Here is a 17,625-nt window from a genome sequence, read left to right as displayed (position 1 = left end):
TGCTTGAAAGATTCTCCCCCTCCACCCCTCCCTTCCTCTCTCTCTCTTTCTCTCTTCTATTCTCTGCGTGTGTCTCTCTCTCACTAAAATAAATAAGTAAATCTTTTAAAAAATAATAAAATGTTGTTATATAAGTTTCTGCATGGTATTCTCGATTTTGCTCTTGGCCCACAAAATGTAAATTACTGTTTGGCCCTTTATGGTAAAAGTTTACCACCCCCTGCACTAGAACATGCTGGAAGGGCTTGGGGTCCCCTGGTTCTTTCGGTTGATTGCAGACCCATAGGCTGTTCTGAGAGCTTTTGTAGGCTTTCTCTCTCTTAAACGCTCTCCCTCCACAGGCTTGGTTTGGGAGGGTGGGTGCCACACTGTAAAGTGGGGAAGCCAAGGTCCCAGGAGATGGTGAATTTCCTCCCTACAGCTCTCAGGGTATTCTGGATTGGACTGAGTTGACCTCCCTTCCCCACTTGGCTCCCTGAGCCAGGGCCAATGGGTGTGCTTCCTCTTCTCTGTGAGGAACTCACAAGCATTTAGAGAGGGTTTGGATGTTTTTCTAGGCATTTCAGGGGTCATAGAGATGACTTGCTCAGGAATCCACCCTCCAGGAATCTCAAAAGATAGTTGGGGAAAGTAAGGCACACCCTTACTACCAGTAACAAGAAGAGGCACTGTTACCAGCACAAACACAACATGCTCTAGGGCCTTCAAGGAGTAAAAGCATCTACTGGGGCAGCCTCAAGGTCCAGCCTGCTAGAACACTTGAATTTTCTGTTGGAAGCCAAGGCCCCTTGAAGCTCTTTTCCCACTGGCTGCCTTCAACAAAAATGCTCGTGTTCCAGCCTCCCCATGATTGATCCCTGCGCTCTGGGTACATTCTTATCCAGCTGCTTTATGGGTCATCAGGCAACTCCTGGAGTCTGATACCCATGTGCCCATGTGGCATTTGAATGGCAGCCTGCTGCCCTCACCGTTCTCTCACGCCCACCTCTCCCAGGGTTCAGTGGGTGCCTTCGCTCCAGACTGCTGCAGGTGAAAACAGCAAGCCATGGGTCTCAGGCAGCCAGGGTGTTCATCAGGTACCTGGAGCCCAGAGGACATGCCCTCAGGACAGCAGGGCCTCAGTCAAAAGGAAAAACATCCTTTCGTTTATAAAAATAAAAGTTGAGGTCGTGAGCAGATAGTCCGAGCTGATAGAGCTTTTCAGAAACAAAACTGCACTCAAAGCTGCTATTATATATTTTTGCAACTCATGACATTTGTGTGTTTGTGTGTTCTAACCTGTTGGCAGTTGCTTCTTTTCTTTGCTGTGATATTGTGATTTTCATCCACACTTGGCTTCCCAGCAGTTCTCACCCCTTGCTCAGGAATTAGTCCAAGAACTCATTGAAGGTGGCTACTGAAGTGTCACCCTAACAAAGGTGAAGGTGAACTAGACGGTACCGTGCTGTTTCCTCAACAGATTATGATCTGAATCTCCAGCCGTGACTAGTATGGAAGGCTTATAGGAGCAATTTTTGTCCTGCAAAAGGGTAGTATCTCAGTCTCTTTGGGTGCTTAACAAAATAGCATCGATTCTGGGGCTCATAGACAGCCGACATGTATTGCTCACAATTCTGGAGGCTGGAAGTCCCAGATCAGCGTGCCAGCACGATTGGGTGAGGGCTCACTTCCAAGTCAGAGATTTGCTGTATTATCACACTGCAGAAGGGACTGGAGGCTCTGTGGGGTCTCTTTTATAAGATCACTGATCCCATTCATGAGGACTCCACTCTCACCACCTGAGCACTTCTCAGAGCCCCACCTCCTGATACCATCACACTGAACATTAGGATGTTAGCATATTAATTTGAGAGGGGACACAAGCATCCAGACCATAGCAGGCATAAAAAAAGTGCTTTTCCCAGGTATATGGCCTTGATCTTGTGAGAGCTGGACTCTGTGTCCATTTTGGTCACTGTTGTGTTCTCAGAACTCAGGAAAGTGCCTCATAGTGAGGGAGCATTCAATTAATAGCAGAGATCAGATTTACTCCTGAGATATTTTTTGAGCGTTAGGGGCTGGGGGGAGGGGTGGGTGTCCATAGCTGAATCAGGCCTGGTCTCGTCCAGTGCCCTCTCCAGTGAGGAAGGGAGTGATGTAAACACAGAAGGACCACACAGTGGGAAGCATGCCAGAAAGGAGGTGGCAAAAATGCAGCATGCACTGAGGGGCCTCATGGCCCAGGGGCAGAGGTGGGGAGGGGCACGCTGAGGGCTGTGGAGTTGGTGGTGCATGCCGGAGGCCCACCATGTGCACACATGTGAGGCACGAAGCACCCTGATGCTGCAGAACAAGAGAAGACAGAGGCCGCTGGGCAGAGCAGGAGGGGTCAGGTCCACATGTGTGCAAGCGTGGACTGGGTCTTGAGGGTGGTGCTCTACCCGCCGTGTGGGTGTGTATGTGTGTAGGACTGTTCCAGCCACATTGTACAGTAGGAACCAAAATGAGAGCGAGATTGAAACCGGGAAGAAACCAAGGTAATGAAGCCGCATGGTTCCCAAAAAAAGCTGACAGGTGCTTCAGGAAAGGCAGAGCCAGTGGGCGGGTGTCAGAGATTCGAGGGCGGTGGGAGTGATTCCACAACTCCCTAGAGCTGGGCCCCCAGAGAGACCCCATTTCTCAGCACGAATGTGGATCCATCATCCCACCTATTTTTTGTCATCCTCTTCCCAGAAGACATACCGTTTGACAGAGAGTGTTCGCTGACACCGGTGTCGCCCACCCATTGGGGAAAACAGGAAGGTCAAATGACAGGTAGTGGACAAATGGGCACCCCGTCTGTGTGCTGGAATAATATGCTGGAATTAGATAGAGGTTTCCACAATTAAGCCAATGTAAGTTTTGGTCTCTATCTGCTGACTGTCGCGCCGCATCCCTGATGACTTACAGAAGTTCAGAGAATGCTTGCTGAGGCCGTTCCCTGGGCATCTTCGGCCCTCCTGTCTCTGCGGTTCCTCGGTGACCCTCCTTTGCCCTGCGCTTTTCATTACCGCGGAGGCAGGAAGAGGCGGGTGTCTGATGGCACAGAGCGCCCGAGAGGAGCGCTGTGCGCTCTGGTGAGCTCCCTGGGCACTTTCCGATGATGTGATTACTAACTTGAAAAGGACATTTAGCATCTTCATCGAACAATGTGGGTCTTTGTGAGGCCGGTCGTTTTTCATTTTTTACTTGGGACAGCTGTTCTCTCAAAAACAGTTCTATTGTAAATAACTTCCCGTCGCTAAGATCTGTGCCTCTTGGATCCATGGGATTAAATGCCTCGGTGTGGATCACAGTACAGGTGAACCTCCTTTCACGCAGCTGTGTTTCTCACTCTGTGAAGGCAACATTTTGAAAATGGAACAGTTCTAGATGTACTTTTACAAAGGAAAGGGTATTTCTAAGGCCAATAATCAGTTTGGCAAGTCTTGTCTCAGGCATAATGGGTATGAGTGTTTTTCATTCTTGAGTCCAAATAATATGTAATTAATCATAAGAATGGAAAACCAACCCTGAGTTGAATTTGAATTAGCATCCTCTCCGCTCTTCTCTCCACCCCCAAGAATAAGGTTCTTAGACTCCTAGCTCATTGATGTGTTCTTCTAGAGCAGCAATTCTCAGGATGTCACCCAGGCACCTGGGGGATGGGGGTCCTCAACACTGTTTCAGGGATCTGAGGTCAAAACTATGTTCATAAAAACATCAAGATGTTATTTTTTTCTTTTGCTTTCAGTCTTTTATAAATGTACTTGAAGTAGAGTATTCTAGAAGCCCTTCTATCACATAACAAATGATTGAATGCAGAAGCAAAAGGCCAGCTGTCTTCAATTAAGCTAGACATAGAGGGCTTTGTGGAAATGTAAAACAATAGCATTCTTCTCAAAAAATTATTTTTGTTTTGGAAAAAATGGTAATTTTTCATAAAAATGTTATTTATGTTAATATGTAGTAGGTTTGTTATTGCTATTTTAAATAAATTAAGAAATACATAATTTCGTATTTCTGTTTCTAACATGATCAACATCAATAAGTATAACCCAAATAAACAGCAGCCGTTCACCATTCTCACCAATCTTAATTTTAAGATTGTGAAGGATTCCTAAGACTCAAAAGTTTGAGAAACTTTTCTGAAATACAGGGCAATATGTAATAAAATTCTCCTGGCTTGTGAATGAGATTCGAACATTTTCTAACAAACACCAAAGGGATTTGCCTAAGTTCCCTATCCTTTTAGCAGGCGACCATTTCTACATTTACCTGTGGATGTGCAGGGAAAATATGGATACAAGCCAGTGTGAAGCACAAAACCTTACCAAAAAAAAAAAAAGAAAGAAAGAAAGAAAGAAAAGAAGATTTAAAGGCCCACAACATTGGAGGAGGAAAACCAAGCACACCGTTGTCCTCCGTATGTGGAAATTATACTTTGCACTGTAGGGTATGAGTTTGTGAGACGTCAGCCTTCACCTATTCATTCAACCAAAGGACATGTGTTTCCCCAGCACCTTCATAGGGCTGGACTGTAGGGTAAAGCAGACACAGTTCCCTGCCCCGGAAAGGAGACCAGTGAGGAACAAACAAGCATAAGTGAACAGGAAAGACTGAGGAAATGAATGGGATGATACACACAGTAATTTGGAGGATTGAGAAATAAATTCATACAAGGTGCCCGGGCTTTTGTTAGAAAAGCCTTTGCCTTTCTAACAAGACTTCTGAGATGGCAGTGCTGGGTGGGTAGGAAGAAGAAGAAAGGTGCATTCTGATAGAGGGAACCCAGAAGAAGGACATGGCTTGGTGGGAGTGAGGTGAGCACCAGAGCACCAGTAGATGATGGTAGAAAACTAACGGGCAAGGACCAGATTTTCTAGGGCATTGGAGGCTCAGTGAAGAATGTGATTTTAATCCAAGTGTGATGAGAAGTCATGGCAGGGTTTTCAAGCAAGCAAGAGAAGTGATCCTGTCTCTGGTTTATAAAGACCAACCTGACAACCTTGTGGAGTGGGTAGTCCATGGGTGGGCAAGAGAGGAAGCAGAAGTGTGTCAGGAGGCTCTTGATGTCATCCAGGTGGAGTAGATGGTGTGCCAGAGGATAAACGGAAGTGGGAAGAATTGAAATTTCTCTTGGAATAAGATAGCAGACCCACAAAGAGAGGGAAGGCTCTGGGGATGAGGGCAGTGAATAAGCATGACCTCTGGTTTTGGCTTGTGTTTTCCCACATTGTTACAACAAAACTCTGCAAAGTAGTTTTATAGCTAATTAGGGATCAGGAAACTGAGCTCCCAGTAACCTGCTCATGGATCCATCATCAGAGCAAGTCAGAGGTCACTGCCACTGCTCAGCCCCATCTGTGCCTTCTTTTCCCTGGTGGCACGCCTCCGCTCTCCGCTCCAGCCACCGTGGTGACACCAGGTATGGGTCTGAAATGAAGGTTCCCTTCCTCCCCGCCCAGCAAGCCAAGGCTATTAGGTGATCTGTGACAAGCTGCCATGCCTCATCTTCTGGGTCCGAGAAATGGGACCAGATGTATCTGCTGGCCACCAGCCCAAGTGGAATTTTATGTATAGGTTTACTCACATCACAGGTGTGTCTGGGCTCCCAGAGAAAGGGAGCATTATTCTTCAGGCCCTGTAATGTCTCTTGGCAGGACGTGGGAGTCCTCCTGAGAGACAGTTCAACCTTTATAAAATGTAGGGGGGTGCGGTGCTGATTTGGAAGCAGTTGTGAGAATTTTAAACATCAGTGATTTGGATTGAAACAATGGGACCTGTGCTTTTTACTTAGCCGGTGGGGTGATCATTTGAAAAAAGAAAGTTTTTGTTTTTAAAGCCATCAAACTTAGTGGATCAGAGGCTAAATGAAGGGAGACAAGAGGCAAGACAGCAAGGATTAAAATTCTTAAAAATGCTGTCAGTACTCACCTTCCATGTTATCATCGCAACTCCCTGCTTTTTTGACACACGGCACAGAGCAGAGCTCTGTAAGTCTAGGCAGCCATGGAATATCACATCCAGATCTGTAGTAGCCAGTGACAGCTCAGTGGCGTTGGCTCTAAGCTATCTGAAGCATCTACACAGCTATAGAGATGGCACAAAGCTGGTTGCTTCTTTTCCTTCCATTTAGCTGGGCAGCCCTTTAAGAAAGAACTTTCTGCTTTGGGAACTGAAAATGCACTTTAGCAGTGATTATCTGCTTGCTCACCTTTAGGGCAGGCTATCTCCTTACAACCCCCTGGTTACTTTGCATATACACACGTAGATCCTGCAATTTAAATTTCTGTATTTTATTCATATATGGCACATATTTCCTACAACTTGGTAAAGCTCTAAATATTATATGAGTATTATTCAAAACATGTGCATTCTGTAAAGCTCGTTTATATGCCATCATTATCTGCAGCATTAAATACATTTTATATCATCAAAAATTTTATGATATATTTAAAAATGAATTTCTACTTAGCTTAAATGCATTAGGGATTATCCTAAGAGACCTTGCTAAAAATGCAGTCATGTTTATTTGTAACTGCCCGAAAATGGCTTACAAAATTGTTAGTGTCTTTTATTATTCCCTACCACTGGAGCACTTGCTTGTTAATTAGAGAAATTTCAACTGTCATAGTTGGCAATTATAGTTTCTGTATCATTGTCTGTTATGAATAGTCAATGAGAACTGATTAATATGCATGAGCAGCAGTATATATAGCGTGTGCATTGGACCACAATCCAGCTGCCAGAGTCCCTCAGAGGAGGGAGTGGGGTGTGTGTGTGTGTGTGTGTGTGTGCATGCACGCGCTCGTGTGTGTGTGTGTGTGTGTGTGTGTGTGTGTCTGTGTGTGTGTGCATGCTGCGAGGGAAGGAGGGGAAGCGTGGAAGGGGAGAGAGTTGTTTTCAGCCTTAGAGAGCAACGCCAATGTGAAGTGTTGCAGCCGCCCGATGCACCTGAGGCTCTCCGAGGATACCTTCATGCCTGCACGCAGGACGCTGCTTTCCCCGGGTGCTGGCGAGTACTGAAGCCTTCCTTTGACGTTTCTCTAAACATGGGATGCAGTTTGTGCAGCCTGCAGAAGCAAGAGGAGCAGTACAAATTGCTCTATGAAGTTTGCCAGGTAACGCATTGCATTTTATTCTGTGGGAGTGTACCGGCACTCAGCTGGCAGAGTGTAACTTCTGGGAAAGGAATTGGGGATTTGGGTGTGTATTTGTGTTCTGACCGAGACAGCTCTTCTGACTTTTCTGTACATTCTCTTGAATCTCTTACGTGATTGCCCTCACAGTGGCACTTAGGTGCCTATATTTGAATATTTAAGTAGATGTTGACAGTCACAAAGTATGTATCCAGCAGGCATGTCACAAAGCTCTTTTACAACTGACCGCTCTCTGGAGTGTCCCCGAATGTCTTAGGAAGGGTCAGAGCGTGGTCACCCTTTGAACACGTTAGAGAAGAGAGGGATGATGATTAATGCTTGCACGGTTTTGTCTCTGTTTACAAATAGTTATGAGGCGCGCCTTTGAGTAGAGCACAAGCGTCTACCACAGACTTGATTCTTTCAGCAACTTCTTGTGCTGGGACATGTGGTTCAGATTTATGCTTCACACTTGCCATTTCTATACCTCACCCTGTGAAAATTTTAAGAACTTCAAGAGCAAATGACTTGATCTTGGGTGCTGTCATCCACAGCAGATGACTTCTCAAAACTTCTGCATCCTTAGTAACGTGAAAATTCAATTGAGATGAATGAAATGGGACAGTTAAGGTATAACCCAGATAACTTACCTTACATCTATGTTGAGTGTCTTATTTTTAAATATTCCAGTTTTATCCTGAACGATGAGGTTTGCACACTGTTGTTGGTAACCGAACTTGGCAGTTAAGTGTTTTCCCCTTAAATCATTCTAACAATTTTTTTCAGTAATCAAAAATTATAATCCCGTTCAAAAGGTTTTTTTAATTAGAATGATAGAATAAGGTCTTTATGGTAAAAAAAAAAAACCAAAGGTGGTTATTCCTTAATTTATCACAATGAATGGCATATCAATATATTCTTTAAAGAGCCAGAGAGCTTAAAAAAAAGAATTTGATTAGCCATCAATTGGGCACCAGTTTTGCACACGCCACCAGAGGGCGCGTCGCATTAAAAAGACATAGTGAAGCAAGGCTGCTTCTGTGCATTGGCTGCCTCTGTGAACAATCTAATGATAAAGTGACCCTGGGTGAAGAAAAGATGTGTGTGTGTGTACATGTGTACCTGTGTCTGTGTCTTTTTCTCCACTGAAGCATAGAGATCAAAACAAACCTTTTGGGGCTTGGTCATGTGTCCCCACCCCACAACTGCCAGCCACCCTGTATACAGAGTACACATATCTTAAAAAACAAAAACAATGTTTTTGTTTACAAAAAACAAGCATCTTAAATCAGTTTGACATACACTTCTGACATAGGAGTTCATGCTTAGCACTCTATTGGACTTCTGTCCTTTGAAAGCAGTCTGGGAGCACATTGGAGGCGTGGGCAAAAGTGCCACTGGCACTGGAGATCTGGCCTCCATCCCTTGTGTGATCATATGGTGATGTCGTAATCCAAATTCTGCCAGAGTGTCATGTGCAATGGGCAGTGAGCCCCCAGTTCTCAGTGAGTCAGGAATTCAGAAGCAAAACAAGCAGAACAACAGAACCATCACCAAGGTGGTTTTATCACAGACTTCCCACTACTCTGTATATAATATAGTACATAAAAATGAAGTCTTAATAACTTGCTGGGGTTTTTTTTTCTTTTAACTATAAGTGCACAAAAATATCATTTAGCATTCATTGTTGTAGGTGTGTTAATTACACTGGAACCCTCCAAAATGTGACAACCCTAACCATCTCCTGCAAATCTGATGTTAACTTGTGCCTTATTCTTCTATATTACTTAGGTTCTTTCCCCCATCCCATAGCCCCCCAAAAGAAAGAACCTGGATTCTGTTTGTTTGTTTTTTACTAGGTGAATTTATGTGGAAATATTTTTGGCCAAAGCATCATGCAGTAAATTGCTGATAAATGACTTCCATCTGGAATACACTTTGTCAGCAATTTAGGAAGCCATGCAGATTTATTTTCAGGAAACTCAAACTACTTTTCAGACCCATTACCCTTGTGCCAACTAAGTAAAATCCCCTTTCTCCTATTCTTTGGGAGTCCTGAACCGTAGCATAAAGGAATTCACAAAACACTTGCAGGAATTAATAACTGCATTCCCCTTCTTATTATGCAAAGCCTTATTAAAAGCAGAGAAATTAAGGTTCCCATAAATTACAGTTCCAGAAGGTCCAGTGTGTCTGGCTTTAGTAAGCCCTCGTAACAGCAGCGCAAAGAGGATCAAATATTCTGGGGCTCAGACTTTATCCTTTCCTCATCCAGAGATAATTCAAAGAGATGCTCTTCATTAGGGCCTTTGGCAAGCTGCCTACAGTTTCTTTTTGGGGCCGCTGTGAGCTTAATGATGCAGAACAATGGCTTTGCCTCTTGTTGCACACATACCTTATTGTACCTTTAATCACATTAGAAAAACAACAGCAGCACATGAAGTTGCCTGGTTGTCAGAAAGCACTGCAAAGAAGTGCACACATATCAGTGATTTGCCCTATGCAATAAGGGATACGCTGAAATATTTGGGGATCTTTGGAATACTTCTGAGGAGGATACAAGAGGAGCCCCTTGACCACCTTGGAGTTGTAAGATCAGTTGAGGTATAGCAGTCTTTGTGCTTTCATGGTAACTGTAGAGAGTCCCGGGAAGCATCAAGACAGGGCCTGTACCTGTGGGACATTTAACAGTGAAGTTAGCAGCTGTCTCCTGCTTTGGAAAACTCGCCCCTCTTGGGTGACTTTGATCACTCAGGACCACTGCTGCAGCAGAAGGACAGACACAAGAAAGGAAGATGCTTTAAAGTTATCAAGGAAGATGCTTCAAGGTTATTCTACTCGGATAAATTAACTGCCCAGAAAATCCCCATATGTGCAGGGGTTGATGGCATAGGGAACATGACAGCTTTAGAGCTGTAGCCAGAACCCAGCTGAAGCCGGTCCCCTGGTTATGGGGAAGGGGTGGAGGAGGAGTCGCTTAGGGATGGAGAGGTCTGTGGCTCTGTTGGCTTAGTACCAGGGACCCCATCACCGGCCAAGCATCAGCCTTCCCCCCAGCTGTGTCCTTTCAGACAACGGGAAGGCCAGTATGTGGATGCTTTGAGGAGAGTTTTCAGATGGAGGCCAGGGGAAGGGGAAAGGAGTAACACACCCGGCAGTGTCACTCATTCCTTCCACCTCTTCTTTGTAGAATAGTCACCTTTGCTCACTTATTTAGGCCATGAGGAAATAATTCTGTCTGGGACTTCAACCTAGAAATTATAATAACTAATACATTTACTAAAAGTCTTGCATACACATTTTCAAGAAGGGAAGGAGAACATAATGATATGATTTCAGTGATGTTCATTGCAGGAACCATAGCATTATTTATTGAGTACTTACTGTGTGCCAGCACTGTGCTAAGTGCTGACTGCACATTTCTCCATCAGATCCTCACAGCGGCACCAAGAGATGGGTGATATTATATCCCCATTTCAAAAATAAACTGAAACGCAAAGGAATTATAACTGGGGATGGCAGCAATGTCTGTGTTGGGATTCCAAAATCTGAATTCTTCTCTAATACAAATCATTTTTATCAAAACCAGTGAATAGATGACCTATGTTACATGGAACACTTAGATTAATTTTTAAAAATCATTCTCACCTTTGTGAAGCTAACATGGAGACCCTGCATTCCCAAACAGGGCCACGTGCTGCTTGGCACCTCCATCAGCCTGGGAGTATTTGGGTCTGTTCTCTTACAAATGAGAGGACTTGGGACAGGGCCTCTGGTCCCTCATGTTAGGGGAAAATGGTGGACAAAGAGAAGAATGTTCAGGAGCGCAGCATTCCCATCAAACTCCCAGGCAGGTTTAAGAATGGTTCATTTAAGAAAACTCATGTTCTTTTCCCTCTCAGTAACAAAAAAAAAAATAGGAATTTGTGCCTTTTTTGCTCCCTACAGTTGTTGATTTTGAGAATCAGCCAGGTGGTGGTATGATAAAGTATGGACAGAGTTAATGGTGGTTCCCTGGATGAACATAACCTTGACCTCCATACAGAAGTGTTGAAAATTGTTAAGTTCTCCTGTGGGTGAGAGTATGTTTGCTTACACAACTTATCAATGCCAAAAGCTTTATTATTAGAAGTAGCTTTACCATCCGAATTAGTTTAGGTAAAGCAGGTGTGGAAAAAGAAAGCCCATCTCCTTCTGCCTTAATGACATGGCGCTTATCCGTGGCTGAGAAAGTCCTTTTTTTCCACTGTGGGCATTTATCTATCACTAGGTCTTGTCTTTTTCTTCCATTAACAGTAGACTGTAAAGCACTTCGATGTTGATGAAGGAATGAAAAGGAAAGGCTTAGGGTTAGACCAGGACTTGCTCCCCTCTCTCTACCAACCTCTTCTTTGGGCACAAAGCATTAGGTGACTCTAAAGGAGTTCTCTAGCTTTACTTTTAGTACTGAGGCCAGTTTGGTACCACCCCAGCTTAGGTGCCTTTGTGAGTGTTCCCATGAGACCCTGTACATTGCTGTATCTCTGCAGTCTGTTGTAGCCCTGCACTGAGCCTTCCCATGAACCCCTACCCACCTCTGCATCCCTGCACTAAGCTTCCATGAGGTCCTGTGTACCCATGTATCCCTGCACCAAGCCTCCCCTTATTTCTGCATTATCTGTTAATTCAGCCTCCTTAATTATGCTGTGAAATCCTGGGAGGTCTAGTCACCACGTTTACCCTCAGCAGATGATTGGTTGAACACATTGGATCGTGTACATGTTGGTAGGGCACAAGGAGCAAGAAAAGAAACAAGGGTACTAGTTAGGAACCCAGAATGAGCTGTTGGAAGAGATGACTGTGATTTGGATCAGGAAGGTGCCAGTGGAGAACACAGGGCATACAAGACATTTACTTACCGTTCATTCAGCCACCGTGTTTACGCAACCAACCCTATGCTGAGTAGTGAGCTTCCCACTCCCTGCTCATTGATTCCTCAATGCCCTTAAGATAAAACCTGCTCCTTAACTGTGGCCTGCAGGGGCCTATGTGGTCTGGCCTTGTTTTACCACTTCGGGGAGTTGCCTGCCATGTGCCCATCATGCATCTGCTCTGGTCCTTGCAGCACCTACAACCTACCTTACTCTTTTACTTTTCAGAACCTGCAGCTGACTGTTCCGCTCCATCTGAGACATAGTTCACTAACTCATCTTTGAGGACTCAGCTCAAATATCCCTCTCCACAGAGACCTTCTCTGATCTGAGAGGTCCCCCCACACCCAACCATATTGACCTCTCTCTGCAGTTTATTTCCTTCCTAGCACTTATCATAATTCCATGTACTTATTAACTTATCTATTTTCTCCAACCCCCAGTCCCCAGGAAAAATGTCAGTCCTAAGAAGGCAAGGACTTTGTCTTGTTGTCTGTGACACCCCAGGTCCTGACACATAACCAGTAAACTATTCGGGACATGTTTACCAAATTAACTTATGAATGAGGAGTGTATCAGGTAGGTCCCACTTTGGTCTAGGAAGGCTTTTAGCAATGACAAATGAGTCCCCGTCCCAGGATTCTAATGGCTTCCATAGATACAGCTGCATATTGCCATGAGGCAGGTGGTACAGTCCCAGGGGAGACGACTGCCCCTCCCTCAGCGTTCCTGTGACACGCCTGCCATGGCTGGCAGAAAGAAACATATGGAACAGTGAAAAAATGTAGCTTTAATAAATGACTTCTCTTGGAGTCATTAATAATGCAAGGAGAGGTCATGGCTATATTGGGGGTAAGGGAGCGCAGGCACAAAAGAATACCATCAGCAGGTCCGGAGGCATGCCAGAGCCAAAATAACTCTCCTGCATTCTCTGACCAGCGTGGGATTCAGCAGGGAACATAGCATCCCTTCTCTAAAGCTCACAAAGCCAGGATTCTAGCAACATAACCTTCAGTAGTGTGGCAGGTGTCATAACATTGGTGAAATGTCCTTGGATTCTGCTGCCTAACAGCAAGTGCTGCACTGAGAAAAGTCAAGAATGAATGAATGTTTCTACTTTGAATGACCTGCTTTCCTATTTCCTCACCAAGAGCACATTGAGTGGTGTGTGTGTGTTGGTTAACTTTGGGGAAAGAGTCCCTGTTCCAGTGTACTGGTCACCTGCCAAGCAGGATAATCTTTTTTTCAAATATATTTTATTATACTCATCAGTTATAAAGAATATGCTGAAACAGTGCAGAAGTCAGATAAAGTTATTGACATCAGTGTTCAATTGTGGAGTACAAGGATCTTGATTTGAGAGGCAGTGGGGATCAAGGAGAGCTTTTCTAACTGTTGAAGAATCTCCAGTTTCTTTCAAGTCATTCATTCTCACAATATGGTCCTGGGCCAGCAGCATCACCATCATGTAGGAACTTGTTAGAAATGCAGAATCTCCAGCCATACCCCAGACCTACTGATCCAGAAGCTCTGTGAGGGGTGCCAGCCATCTGGGTTGAACCTGGCCTTCAGGTGAGTTTGGTGCTCATTAGTTTGAGTACCTCTGTTCAAAGTTAAACTAAAAATACTAGAAGAGGGAAGACTCTTAAATTACCTAAGCTCTTGGGTAGTTTTCCTTAATTCTTTTGGATGTATAGGTAGCAGAACAAACTCATATCTCAGACACTTAACATTCAGATCAAAATGTAACCATCAGTGGGTTACTACAAAATAAAAGTCATTTTATTGTGATTAAGCAGGGCTTTTTTTTTCTTTTTTTTTAAAAGATTTTATTTATTTATTCATGAGAGACACAGAAAGAGAAAGAGAGAGAGAGGCAGGGATACAGGCAAGGGAGAAGCAGGCTCATGTGGGGAGCTCAATGTGGGACTTGATCCTAGGACCCCAGGATCACGACCTGAGCCAAAGGCAGACGCTCAACCGCTGAGCCACCCAGGTATCCCAAGCAAGGCTTTTTTCAAGTAAGTTGTTCTGTAATATCTAGTTTACAAGTGGAAAAATGAAGGCTAGTGAAGCTTTGTTAAAGACATATACACTTATATACCTACACATACAGGTGTATATGCGTGTGTGTATCTTCTACAAATTAACCTTCAGTTCTCTTTAACCAGTATCCTTCTCAGAATCACCTCAGATTCCAGAAGTACCCTGTATCCTCCTAAGTTACATACCCTCCTACTCCGTAAATGTTCCCTTTCCATAGTAAATGGGAAATTAAAGTCATTCCCCATAATGTGAATGATGGTATGCAGAATCCTCCTGCCAGAAGAAAATATATGTTTTTAGAGAGACCCTGTTAACCAGATGTACCCTAATTTGCAGAATTCTAAGTGAACTAAGTTGAGCAGGGACCTCTTTCTGATGATGCACTAAGTGGTCATCACCATGATGAGAGCTTGGGACCTACAGACTCTGCTTCTGGAGCACTTTCACATTGCAGGACTCAGTTTCACTGTGTCTAACAAAACAGTACCGCTGACCAATCTTTAATAATTACCTTAGTATACATTTTGATGTGTTATGCCAGGGGATAAATACTTTTAGCGGTCTTAATGAGTATTGCCAGATTATCCCCCAAATAAGCCTCTCTATGTAATGCCCACCAGCAAATAAGTGTCTGTTTTACTTCACCGCCCATTCCCATACTCACTGGGCATTAAAGATATTCTCACTTTTTTTTGGAATTTAATAGAAAAAGTGGGGAGGGGGAGAGGAATGGATTCTCATTTGTAACTTGCACCAGCCTCGAAGCACAAAAGTTCCTCTAGGACACTGGCTCTCAAACTTGATCATGGATCAGCATCACCATCAGACACCATGGATCAGCATTATTGTTAAAGCACTGAGTCTTGTGCCCCACTCCCAGTTTAGATGCTGCTGGTCTGGGGATCACTCCTTGGGAAACACTGCTCTAAGAGATAGGTGATTACATATGGATGGATGAATGGATGGACAGACAGATGGACAAAAGGACAGGAGGGTGGGAAGGAAGGCGGGCTTTAGGGTATATGCTTCTTTGGTTTTACCAATGCCAGATTATCTCTCAGCATCACGGTAGATGATGCTGCTTCACATCCCTGACAGTACTTGGTATCGTCTGGTTCCTTACTTCTTATGATGCTGTGAATATGAAGAGGGATCTCACTATGCTTTACTCTTGATTATTAACAAAATAGAGTGTTTTATTCTTGATGTGTATATTGACTGTATTTGAGCTGTGCATATGTGTGTGTGTGTATGCACGTAGGCGCAGTATCTGTTCAGGTGTCTGCCCCAATTCTCTTTTGGATTTTTCATCTTTTTCCATTGATTCGTAGAATTTTTAAGAGCAGAGTCTGGATGCCAGTCCTTTATCAGGTATGACTTGCAGACCTTGTCTCCCGGTTTGTGACTTGTCTCTGCTCTCTCTTTATGATGTTTTCCAGTGAACCAAATCCCTTCATTGAACACGGTCAAATATATCAGTCTCTTCTTATGGTTTGTGCTTTTACTGTCTGTAAGGAATTACATTTTATACTTTGAAGCTATAAAACTGCTATCCTGTGTTTTCTTCCAAAAGCTTTCTATCACGTTTGCCTTTCACAGAGAGGTGTAAGGCTGGAGTCGACTTCATTTTCATAGGCTGGATCTCCTAGTACCACTAGGAGAAAAAAAACCCATCTCTTCCCCCATCAAAGGACAGTGCCTGTGTGTTTAGGGCTGTTTCTGGCCTTTCTGTTCCGGTCCATCGAGAGTCTCATTGCACCAGCTTCACACTACGAGGATCTGATTTATTGTGCTTTAGTTCTGTAGTAACTCTTGTCCCTGAGAGAACAGGCCCTTCTCTGTTGCTACCTTCTTCTGCTCTTCTCAGCATTCTTTCTGTCCACAGACATGTGATGTTCAGCTTGTCAAAGCAACATATTGGTAGTGCTCTTTTCTCAAATTGGGGGATGGGCTTACAAATATTCAGTGTAGCATTCCTTATAATTAGGTGTATCTTACAAAACTTGTAATGTATTCGTATTTAATAAAATAAGAATATTAAGAAGAGCCCCAAGAAGAAATATTGCCTGTTATAAAAAGCCTCCCTCTCCCCCAAATTCTGAAGGAAAGTAAATCAGAAACAGTAATGATAGGAAGGAAGGGGTTGGTTTGCTAATCAAGATCTTAAAAAAGTATTGAAATACTGCTTTATTTTTTCCTTAGCATTAAAGCATTCTTCATCTGCTGCAAAAGAATTCTCTCAAACTCTACCATTTGTTGTAACAGAAGACAGCTGTACGACTACACTTAGAACTTGTATCTTTACAAACACATTTCTTAAGAGTTGGCATGTTTGCATGTTTCTATATAAAGAAGTCTTAAGCAAAAATGCCCTTTTTTTGTGAACAAACAATGCATAAACCATATAATGCAGACAAACACTATTCACAGCATTAAGGCAATGAAAACAGAGTTAATTTGTCAGACATCTGGGAAAATAAGTTTCATCCCAGTGTGTTAAGCAGTGTCCCACAGCCCAGACGCATTCCTGTTTTGCCATACGTGACAACTAATTATTCCCCTCCTCTGCCCAAAAGTGTCAGTGGTGTGGCACATAACATTAGAAATGACATGCATTTTAATAAAAGAAAACTCTAAATAATATGAACCAATTGTCCTTAATCAAACACCTGTTTACTATTTGGGGAATCTGGAAAACCTAGAGAGAAATTACTATCCTTCATAACAATATTTCAGTTGGCATCAGGAGATGAAGAGCAGTGGCTCTTCCCCCACTCCCCAGAATCACAATAGTATTTTACATCTGGGATTCTGTTCCTTTTTATCTAATTATGAAATGCCTGGCATGAATAGCTTGTATTTCCTATACTTTCCCTGTTAGATACCAGATACCATATGCTGCACTTACCTGCATGTATCAATGTGTTTGCACACGTTATAGTTCCGTAACCAGAGGTGCCTGTTTCCCTGGGTCCAGTGTTTTCTCCTTTTCTGTTTTCTCTCTAGCAACTTTTTAAGCCTAAAATGTGTAGTATAGGCCTAGGTATCTAGAAGTTTTCCAGGAATTGAAGTTTGAGTTGTCTGGCCTGTCTAGCCTCTCCCTCCAGCAATAGAAGTTTCTGTTCAGGTTCCTCCATGAAGTGGAACGTGAGAACAAGTATCTGTTCCCCTTACAGTGAAGGGAGGGACAAACCTCCAGGAGAAGTCAAGGTGAAGAGCTAGCACATTCTTTTTCTCAATGGGCCATCAAGTTTTAGAATGATCTCTATTCCTTATTCAGCCACAGTTAAGAAACGTCCAGAGAAAAGAAGAAGCAATTCTAGCTCTGTATTCTTTGTCCTTGAATTAACAGTGAAGGCTGAAGACTAATACACTCCAATGATTTGGATTTTTATGCTAATAACAATGATAAATGACTCCTGTCTGCCATGCATGTGGTCTGTATACAAGTATTAGTTTCAGAATCTCATGTAATTCTAACACAACTCCTTAAAGTACAGCTCCTGTTGTTGTGTCCATTATACAGATGA

General features: G+C 43.5%; 1 protein-coding gene across 2 annotated transcripts in view; it reads left to right on the top strand.

Annotated features, from left to right (window-relative positions):
* Positions 1 to 17,625, top strand: part of PDZRN3 (PDZ domain containing ring finger 3) — a 237,514-nt gene that overhangs the window by 181,947 nt on the left and 37,942 nt on the right. Inside the window, exon 1 of one of the 2 annotated variants that reach the window (XM_041762222.1) lies at positions 6,876 to 7,121. The exons of the other annotated variant lie outside the window; for it this stretch is intronic. Within the exon in view, the coding sequence (XP_041618156.1) occupies positions 7,053 to 7,121 (69 nt within the window). The 5' untranslated portion in view covers positions 6,876 to 7,052. Of the gene's footprint in view, positions 1 to 6,875; positions 7,122 to 17,625 lie in introns of those variants that run through there. 2 annotated transcript variants of the gene reach the window in all.

This window comes from Vulpes lagopus, chromosome 7 (assembly GCF_018345385.1).
Source record: "Vulpes lagopus strain Blue_001 chromosome 7, ASM1834538v1, whole genome shotgun sequence".
Lineage (NCBI taxonomy): Eukaryota > Metazoa > Chordata > Mammalia > Carnivora > Canidae > Vulpes > Vulpes lagopus.
This window is presented reverse-complemented; position numbering and strand designations above follow the sequence as displayed.